At 37.1% G+C, this 9,741-nt stretch overlaps 1 protein-coding gene across 2 annotated transcripts; it reads left to right on the forward strand.

Moving 5' to 3' along the window:
* Positions 1–91: 91 nt before the first annotated feature.
* Positions 92–9,407, forward strand: LOC135202957 (SET and MYND domain-containing protein 4-like). 2 transcript variants are annotated; one of them, XM_064232469.1, is made up of 5 exons: positions 92–187; positions 2,287–3,091; positions 5,130–5,251; positions 5,808–6,287; positions 8,108–9,407. In XM_064232469.1, exons 2-5 carry the CDS (start codon positions 2,299–2,301, stop codon positions 8,690–8,692), a joined length of 1,980 nt encoding a protein of 659 aa, XP_064088539.1. In that variant the 5' UTR covers positions 92–187; positions 2,287–2,298; the 3' UTR covers positions 8,693–9,407. The 2 variants fall into 2 exon arrangements, with proteins under 2 accessions (XP_064088539.1, XP_064088538.1); XM_064232468.1 differs by having other exon boundaries at positions 98–254.
* Positions 9,408–9,741: the final 334 nt, after the last annotated feature.

A 9,741-nucleotide genomic window follows, 5' to 3' on the forward strand; every position in this document is an offset into this window, starting at 1 on the left:
GGTAGACGTGTATATAACTTTTCTATGAATGTGTCGGTTAATTACGTCTAGATGTCCGTTCCTTGGGGTGAGACCGAGGTAGTGCAGTCGTGAGGATTTGGTAACACTGGCTTGGTGCGATGACGGGAAGGGAGGAGCTTAGGAGCGGACGGACCGACGGTGTCGATTGCAGTCTTGATGTTTTGCTGTGAGTGCCACACACTCGGTGCTCAAATTCAACCAGTTTAACCATCTGTTGAGAAGTGTTGAAAATCGTAAGAAATTCATCTTGAAAGTTATTTTGATCAGTCACAGTGCATACCGGAGGGGAAGTGTGATTTATAAAGGAAATGTGAACATTGATCTGTAATGCATTGCACAAGGTTGCTGCCGTTGGTGGTTGTCCTTGACTTTTGAGTGTCCCGTTTCCTGCCAAGATGAAGCGCGACTGTCGGCGTTGTTGTAGGCCTATGTCACTTGTGCATCATCAGATGGTCTGCTTGGAATTACGAAAGAGTTGCGCTAAACTGTGTATTGAGTTAGCACATTCATATATAGTACATCAACTCCGAACATGGCAACCCAATAACGAAAAACTGGTTGCCGGAATGTGTATAATTGTGTCCTTCTGTCATGCATCAAGCACATGACATGCAACAGGGAGTATACTCATCGATTCGTGTTTATTGACTGTTCTATTGGCGATACACACAATATTATTTATATATATAATATATATATATATATAGTATATATATGTATATATATATATATATGATACATATATATATATATATATATATATATATATATATATATATATATATATCTTATAATCCGATTAAATCATCTGTATTCGTCATCATATTTCTGTTCTTTCGCTCAATTTTTCGTCTTCAGTATTAGAACACGGAACAATAGTTTCATGCTGTTTAACCCGTATTTCTGACCTGGTATATATATAAGGAAGATGTGGCAACGTTTCCACCACACCTACACGATATCCCAACTTGGGTCAAGGATTTTTAGAATCTAATCTGGGGAAAAAAAAGAGGAGACAGCCAGGCCATCCTGCCACCTCGGTGGCCGCGAGTTCGATTCTCTGACATTCCACTGAGAGGTTAGAGATGTGTATTTCTGGTGACAAGTTCACTCTCGACGTGGTTCGGAAGTCACGTAAAGGCGTTGGTCCCGTTGCCGAATTACCGCTGGTTCCATGCAACGTTTAAACACCATACAAACAAACAAACAGTCCGGCCATACCCGTAATTAGACGCTTATATCTCCGAAAGCATTATAGTCAGATGGGAAAATTCTTTCAGCAGAAGGAAATGTTCATCTTTAAAAATTGGTTCCACATAAAAAATATGAAATTCGAATTTTTAAGATTTAAATAAATGCTTAAGTCCATGTGAATTGTATTTTATTGTTGCATTAAAGAAATTCCCCATTGTTATTGTAGAATGTCCCTCAAATATTTCAGAAATGAAGTTAAACGAGTTGAAAACACATGGTGTGCCATAATAACAGATTTAGATCTGGTCAGTTAGTCTATTTTAGATTCATTATTTGTTCGGGCGTTATCGCCTACAGGCGTCTTGCTTATCTTCTAAGTACCGCTCAAAATATTCAGTAAAGTCCATGTGGTCTTTAGCTACTAAGTAATTTGGTTAATGTATATGTCAACAATTTACAAACATTTCATGCAAGTTCATATTGTTTGATGGGTAGCAGTAATATCAAATTTAAAGTTTTCTGTAGATTACGCGATACTGGATAGGATTAAAAGTTGATGTATGAACGTGAAGTGATGTAGTAAATTTTAGATGATAAAATTTTTTAGAACTTATACAATTGGTTCAGTCGTACTGTTTATACTATGAGCCTTTCAAGCCACTTTAAGTTCTATCAAATGTTAGAGATTGGTTATTGAATAATTAGTTCAAAGTACTGATTTTTAAAAACCATTGCAAACCTTTGTAGTGTGCAATGCCTGGTGTATAGAAAGGGATAAGACAGTGAAATGGATAAATGTATCAATATCAAACATCCCTGTATATCCGAAAAGTTAACAAGGGTTGATGACGCAACATACTTAATATCCAATTGATAATATATTTGACCTTGTAGGTGTCAAGGCTTTTTCGAACTATTACATATAATTGGGAAGTAAACACGACTTCAGTGTTTACCACCAAATGGACATTATAGAAATAGTGCATTGCACCTTACGTTGCTTACACCTGTGAATCTGTTACTAGTATAATAATAGCACTTGATGCTGTCATTGTTCATATTACTTTACAGGAAGCAGAAGAAATGGCAAGTTTTGACTTCGGCAAACTGCCCTTTGATCTCGGCAAACTGCCCTTTGAGCTTGGGAAACTGGGCTCCCAGCTTACCCTTTTACATTATCGGGGAGAACAGTGCTTGGATGAAATCTTACAGTGGGCTTGGGACAATTATCAGTTCGATTGTAAGGCCTTAAAAGAATCAAGAAAGTCTGAAGATAAAGCTAATATGATGCGATTGCTTGGCAACGAGTGTTACAAGGCAAAGAATTATACAAAAGCTTTAGAATCCTATAATCAGAGCATCTTGGCAGCACCACATCCAGTATTGAGTAATATCAGAATGGAAGAGACTGACGGTGATGCAGAAGAGTTTGGTGTTCCTCGCATCGACCCTGCAAGGTATGGTGGCGTGTCTTTAGAACAATGTAGTGCCCTAGGAAAAGGATTTGCAAATAGATCAGCTATTCTGCTCGATTTAGGGGCGTATGAGGAGTGTTTGGAAGATATTGATCTAGCCTTGGAGTATGGATACCCTGAAGAATTGCGTCCAAAACTAGAAGCAAGACGGTTGAAGTGCCAAGAAGCGCAAAGGCAAGAGGAGACATCGAACTTCAAACAGAGAGATTTGCTTGATGGGAATCTTGAAAAACTTGTCTTGCGGGACGCCTTGAAGGAATTTAAGTCCGTCGTAGCAAAGAAGCCTCCAGTGTTAAAAGATCCTAATCCATGCCTACCAGCTTTCAGTAGTTCTGTGAAAGTGTGTCACTGGCCCGACAAAGGGAGAAGAGGCCTTGTTGCAACAAGAGATATCAAACCAGGTTAGTATTGTGGAACCGTGTGTACTAGCTGTTGAAGCATCACTAACACTTTTATTATATGGTTACGTATGTTTTAGATCACTTGGATACACGCTATCTATTCCTCTCGGTTATTCTCGTGCAAAGTCTTCAAATTATACTAAGTGGTTTTGTAAATGAATTGTTATCATAAATTCTAAAATAATTAATTACTAGGTACCATTTTAAGAGACAGGTGCAGATCAAGAAAATACCTTTTGATTTAATGCAGGTAAAATTGGTATAAGGCATTAAATGGGAGAAAGTATTCCTTAATATTTACTTGCCCTTCGGGTAATAGGTTAGGAATCATAAGTAAGCATCTTACAAACAGTAGAGATGAGAATGCTGTTGACAGTAAGAACATGCATTTGTTTAGTAATGACTGGATTTTATGAGACCAAATTTCGTCGGACATTTACCTTATCTCTTAAGAGCATTTCTATGTAGCAGGTGGAGTAATAGCAAACCTACTGAGTAAGTTGGAGTAATTGAGGGTTTAGCACAAAATTTAGGTTGTGATGCACTTTCAAAGTCGCAAATCTAAGTTTGTAGAGAATACACACTACGAAGTGAAAGGAACGAAATCACATGTAACTCCAAAGTACTATTTGTACCAGCTGATGTTAGGAAAAGTTGCTTCCTTAGATATTTAAAATTATTTTTCGAAAGTTATTCTGGAATAGTCTTCACCAAAACTTAATTTTGTTTACATTCATAGGGAGCTGCTTTCTGTATGACATATGAATACTTTCAGTACTGTAATATGTAATATAATCTTTTCTTGTTAATCTTATATAAGCTTCAGTAGTAACAGCTATAATCCTGCATTTACAAAACAAAGTTGAGAGTCAGACAAACACACATCTTGTGCTTTACCTTTAGGTATTGTGGATACAATAAGCTTATTGCAAATTCATTAACGATTAAAAAGCCACAATGGGTTCAAGTGGTAGTGGGAAATGGCCCTCCTTATAACTTTGCATACCCCTTGGTCAGTTGTGTGTACATATTAAGCTGTAGTACCATGAAGTATAGACCATATCAAATTAATAGGTAGAAAACAATTTTTGAGAATGAGGGGAATGGTTTCGTTTCTTCGAAGTGGGCAGCTGTAGCTGTGCTAAAATTGAAACCTTATACTGAATTATGTTGTTAGGAGAGTATACTTGATCTGCCTTACAATTAGCAGAAATCACGGTGTGTAATGTTCTGAAGTTAAATACTACTCAAGTGAAAATAATTAATAGTGAAATCAATGAAGATGAAAGATAAGGAGAAAGTGTAGTAATAAGAGGATTGTAGATAATTTTCGTCACAAATATTGAAAAGCGGTTGAAGTTTGAAAGTGGTTGAAAGGTGAGTATTTAAAGCCATATTAGACAAGAGTAGTCGAACAAGGTTTTATTGAAAATTTTAGAGATAATGATGAATTGTACTATGAATAACCGACTTACAAAAATCTGGTAACTTGTGTTGGTTTTTGTATTCGAGAGTAATAAACTTATAAAAGTCACAGATTACCAAGTAGATCAGCTGAGAAAAGACTGACAACCCTAGTAAAAGTTCTCAGACCAAAGAAGTGTTAAGAGAAAGAAAAGTTTGAATTATAATGTTTCCTTGCCAAATGTTATTTTTAAAAAATCATGATTGTTAATCATGCATAATAGTACAGTAAAAGGAGGGAAATTATAAATTTTGAAATTACTTTCTTACAATGCAGTATGCCCAGAGTGGACATTATGATGAAGAGGTTAGCATAGGCAGTTGTAAGAGGATATAGAATTCTAGGTGTCATCCGCCTATTCTTCCATCCACACTATATTATTAAACCATTAATATCCTAAAATATCGAAAACATTACACCTTCATCTTTATGTACACTCAAAGGGAACTGTAAATAATTTTGGGTGTAAGGTGTAAGTTATTCCCAAGGTACAGAGAATCTGGTATTATGTGGCGAAAAAAGTCATTGAAGAATACCACACCAATCTGAATTAATCTTCATTTGCACCTGCAGGTGAGGTCCTAGGTGTGGAGAGGGCATTTGCCATCGTTCTGAGCCAAGATCGGCTAGCTATAAATTGTTCTACTTGTACTAGCAGATGTGTGAACCCTCTTCCTTGTCCTGGGTGTTGCCAGGTAATGTACTTTAATTACTTTGTAAAAGCTGTCATGAGTCAAAAGCTAAGTTTAAATCACAGAGTAACGGAAATGGTCTTTATACTGATCTGTTCCTTGTTAAATGCCTGTAATTGCTGAAACAATAGTTATATGTAAATTACATCCGTGTAGAAAACGTTGACAATTTTTTTTGTGGTCTGATGTTCCAATATAGTTTGCAGAACATAGCTGGAACTGGGCAAAACTTGGCTGCAATGTAAATGCTGTCCAGTTAGTTACCAAGAAAAGTTTAATACAAATTTGACTGGTTTGGTAATGTCGGGCAAGAATCATGAGATGTGAACTGAAGTTCTGGAAACTTTATTGAAGGCCAGTTCAACATGCACATCAAAGTCCACAAAAATTTCTTGTAGGGGTAAATTGTTTAAAGGAAAAATGGAACACATTTTGAGGGGCTTGATATTAAAGCCATATTACAAAGGCTGAGACTAGCAATATAAAAGTGTTGAAGTGTGTTTTTTTGTGTTTTTCACCTTCCCGAATTTATTTTCACTCAATCCTTCATTCCCTCCAGGTTGTATTCTGCAGCAGGTCCTGTCAGGTAAAGGGTCTTTCAGAAGACCATTGGCTAGAGTGCAAGATCCTGAGCTCGGTACTTGTTCATGGACTGGAGACACCAGCGTGTTCCTATAAAGTACTAAGAACGTTGAACTTCCGTCAAATGAAATCTATTTGTGACAAGCTTAAGAAGGATAAACAAACCCCTCCTGAACAGTTAGGATTTGATAGCAGTGGAAAATACAACTCATCTTCATTTCAAGCCATTTACCATCTTAATCATAACTTGGAAACTTTGTCTCTTGAAAGAGTGATATCCTTCTGCATGGATGCATTTCGGTTGGTCAAACTTTTAGAGTTGAGCAAAAGGTTCTTTGTTGATGAATCCGGCAAACCAGTACCAGTAACTAGAGAAGACTTTCTGGACGCATGCAAGATTCTAGTCAACAACTATGCCAAGTTTATTCCGAATTCATTTGGAACCCCAGGTCTAGAGGTTAGTAATAGTGATTTACTGCAGAAATGCAGCAAAATATTCTGAAACTAGATCTTCGTAGTTGACCTTTATTGTTAGTTTGCTTTTTGTTATTTAAATGTGTAGCACTATAAGCTGTGTATTGTGTCATTTTTGTAGGCAAAGTTTTCGTTTTGCATTGTATGTTTCCGAACAAATGCAGTCTTGCTTTGCTGTAAACATGGAGAAAATATTTTTATGTAAAGTAATACACTAATATGAACAGTTAACCATGCTACCACCATGAGACTTATCCAATTTTTTAATAAGACTTAATAAGGTCAAATAACGAACTTGAAATTAGGTACAGGTAATGTTGTACATTTTTGCTTTTCCATGGATTCTGACAAACTCTTCTGTAACTAATACTGTACTTCAGATCCTTTTAAACTTTTGCATGTTTCTCTACCTTACATTTCCTTTTGCAGACTTTGGAGACCTTCACTTATCAACTATACATTTCATATGTTTATTGTGGTGGTTAGTTGTACATATATTTTTATTTTTTTTTTTTTATCTATGCGTCTACAGCATATCTTCTAGATTTCTGCATTTCTTAGTTTCTTCATTTTCCTTCTTTTGCATGCCTCTTTCTTTAACTTTTTTATTTAAAGTTCAGCACAAAGAAAACCATCTTGATTCAAGTTTTTTTTCACATACAAGTATATCTATTTTATGACAAAATATTTTTATTATTTAGTGGTACTCAACATATTATTTTGAAAATTCATATTATTCAGATGGATCGCGATACGAATCTATGCGTTCATTGATGGAGTACTCAGACTCATAACATGCTGCTGATGCCCACTGACTTAAGATAAAAAAAAATTCTAACTGGCATGTTAACCTTTGATCTTAGGTGGGGTTGCTTGTCCATTTTGGCTACTGCCTTGTAGGTGTACGGTTGTTTGTTAACCACCCATCTCGCGTAGTTGAGATTGATTGTGCGTTTTGTATGTCCATGCTTGTTGTTCGTTTTCACCGCAGCCTCTTAGCCCCCTCCAGTTTCCCTGTGCTTTAGATCTGTGCAGTGTCAGCAGTAGTAGTTTTAGTGCTGAAGGGAGGCATTTCAGTGCTTTTTGTTTTCTGCAACCCTGCCAAGTGGGCGACAGTGGGTGTGTGTGTGTGTGTGTGTGTGTGACACATAGCGGATTGTGTAGTGTCCATGTTTGTCTCATCGCCCTTCTGTGTTTTTGCTGAGGGTTACAATTGAGGTTTCTTAATCCGATTTCCATGTTTTGTGGCAAGGACGAGCCCTTTAGTGATTCATGTCCCTGATTGTGGTAGACGCCCATTCTGTTTGTTTGTTGTGTTGGTGACGAGTGTGATGAATGTAAGGGGGCGCTCACCTCAGTGGTCTGTCTATGAAAGAGATGCCGTAAGAAGGGCAGTTCATTTAGGGAACTGACCCTGAGACACTCTGTGCCCTTCAGTGTTCTCGCCTTCACCTCCTTTGTGGCGCTGAATACTCCATGTAGGAATTTGGTATATTTCAATATGGTAATTTAGTATGACGACATATTTACAATGGCCTTGAGAGTTATCTCAGTGTCGAAGTTTATAGCAACACAAGATAAAGTAACACAAAAGGAAGTTTATGGAGTTAAGCAATGCATTAAACTTTTAAATTTCATCCTATATAATGTCTATTGCAAATGCTGTTTGAGAAATATGGCTATCAATTGTAATTTTCATAACGTCTCCAAAATTATCCCGAAACATTAGACGTTATTCTTTCTAAACAGTAGGCTCAAGTATATCTAAAGTCACCCTAATTCTTTGTTTCTGTATATTTGCAGGTTAGAGAATTGTTCCCAGCTAAAAGTCTTATCAACCACTCCTGCTCGCCTGTTATGTCTGCTTATCTTCTTGGTCGAGAGATGCTCCTCTATGCTTTAAAACCTATTGCAGCCGGCGAGGAGCTGACAGTTTCCTTTATACCTGACTTTAGCGTTCAACCAAAGTATGAAAGACAAAAAACTTTGGTGTCTGTCAAGGGTATCGTCTGTAGCTGTCAAGCTTGTGAAGAGAACTGGCCAACTTTGTTACATCTACCTGCGGTTAGGTGTTTGTGTGTAAATTGCAAGAAACCTTTTTCAAGTGTGGGAATGCATTGCAATAAATGTTCAGAAAGACTGGGAGGACAATTAGATGTTAAAACAGCTTTTGAACTGGGAATTATTTCTGAAAAGGTAACGTCAGCCCATGAATTTTTATGTCGAATGCAAAAGAAAGTAGAGCTAAGCGAACCCATATCAAAACAAGAGTTTAGACGTATTTGTGGAGCATTGGAGGTCGTCTTTGAACACACAACATTGCCTTCTAAAGCGCTTTTAAGCTTCATGAAGTTATTGGATGTTTGTGCTGTAAGTGGATTGATGTGAAGAATGAAGTATTCCTTAAATGTTGTAGATGTGCAATTTTGTTTTGATAAGCCTCCACTGGTTAACTTTCAGTTGTCTATGTAAGAGTTTTAATTAGTATCCAGTGGTTAACTTTCAGTAGTCTGTAATTATAAGCTCTTATCATCAAGGTTATTATATGCACATTTTTTAGTCTAGTGGAAGAAAGGAGTATAAATGTGTAAGAATTAGAGATGCGAAATTTTGGTATGGATTTAATACTAAAGTTAGAAGTCAGGTTTAGTTTCATGAAATTGAGCAGAGACAAATGTTATGTTTATACCCCCCAAAAAAATTTACTAGTGAGTAACAATGTTATTATTTGAGTTGAACGCCAGTGACAAAGGTATATATCGCCCCTGAGTTTCAAATTCGGTGGCGTGGCGTATCTTGTATAATAAGCTTTTTGTCTTCTGGCCAGCTCAAATTACTCTAATCATTGGCCCATGTTAGCGCTTGGGTTGTGTATTTTGTTAAAAAAAAGAATATGTTTTTTCTTTTTGGAATGACCTCTGGTCATTTTCAAAGATTCGGTCTTTATAAAGCTATATGATTTAGTGCTCTTTAATGCCTCACATTGGCATTGCTTTGTAACAGTCAATTATCCCTTAACTATGGTCATGATGAATTCAATATTTCTCTGACAAGGAGGAATAAACTATGTTCTTAATAATTAACCATTAAAGTATCCCCTGTATATTGTTCCTTTCTTTTTATTTTGTCCAGTTGAGTGTGTAGGGAGGCATACGTCAGACACCACCAACTCCTCCCAAATTCTTGTTAGCCCCGCCTACTGGACTGCTCCTTAGGGTGAGTTAGTGGTGTGGTGTGACTCTTGATGAGCAGTCCAGTAGGCAGGGTTAACAAGAATTTGGGAGGAGTTGGCGATGTGTCTTACGTACGCCGCATGCGGCGAAGCCTAGCGTAAACTCACCTTGAGGTGTGGAGCCAGCAGTCCCACGCCCTTCAAGGCTAGAGAAAACCCATATGAATCTGACGAAGCTGGTCAGAGGAGAGGTACAGTTAGTTGT

Source organism: Macrobrachium nipponense, chromosome 33, assembly GCF_015104395.2.
Source record: "Macrobrachium nipponense isolate FS-2020 chromosome 33, ASM1510439v2, whole genome shotgun sequence".
In the NCBI taxonomy this organism is placed as follows: Eukaryota; Metazoa; Arthropoda; class Malacostraca; order Decapoda; family Palaemonidae; genus Macrobrachium; species Macrobrachium nipponense.

What these genes read in the sequence shown, in the direction of transcription:
- LOC135202957 (XM_064232469.1), top strand. Translation starts at nt 2,299, where the DNA reads ATGGCAAGTTTTGACTTCGGCAAACTGCCCTTTGATCTCGGCAAACTG. An exon ending in AACAAGAGATATCAAACCAG is followed by an intron (nt 3,092 to 5,129) that starts GTTAGTATTGTG and finishes TTGCACCTGCAG; the next exon opens with GTGAGGTCCTAGGTGTGGAG. An exon ending in CTTGTCCTGGGTGTTGCCAG is followed by an intron (nt 5,252 to 5,807) that starts GTAATGTACTTT and finishes CATTCCCTCCAG; the next exon opens with GTTGTATTCTGCAGCAGGTC.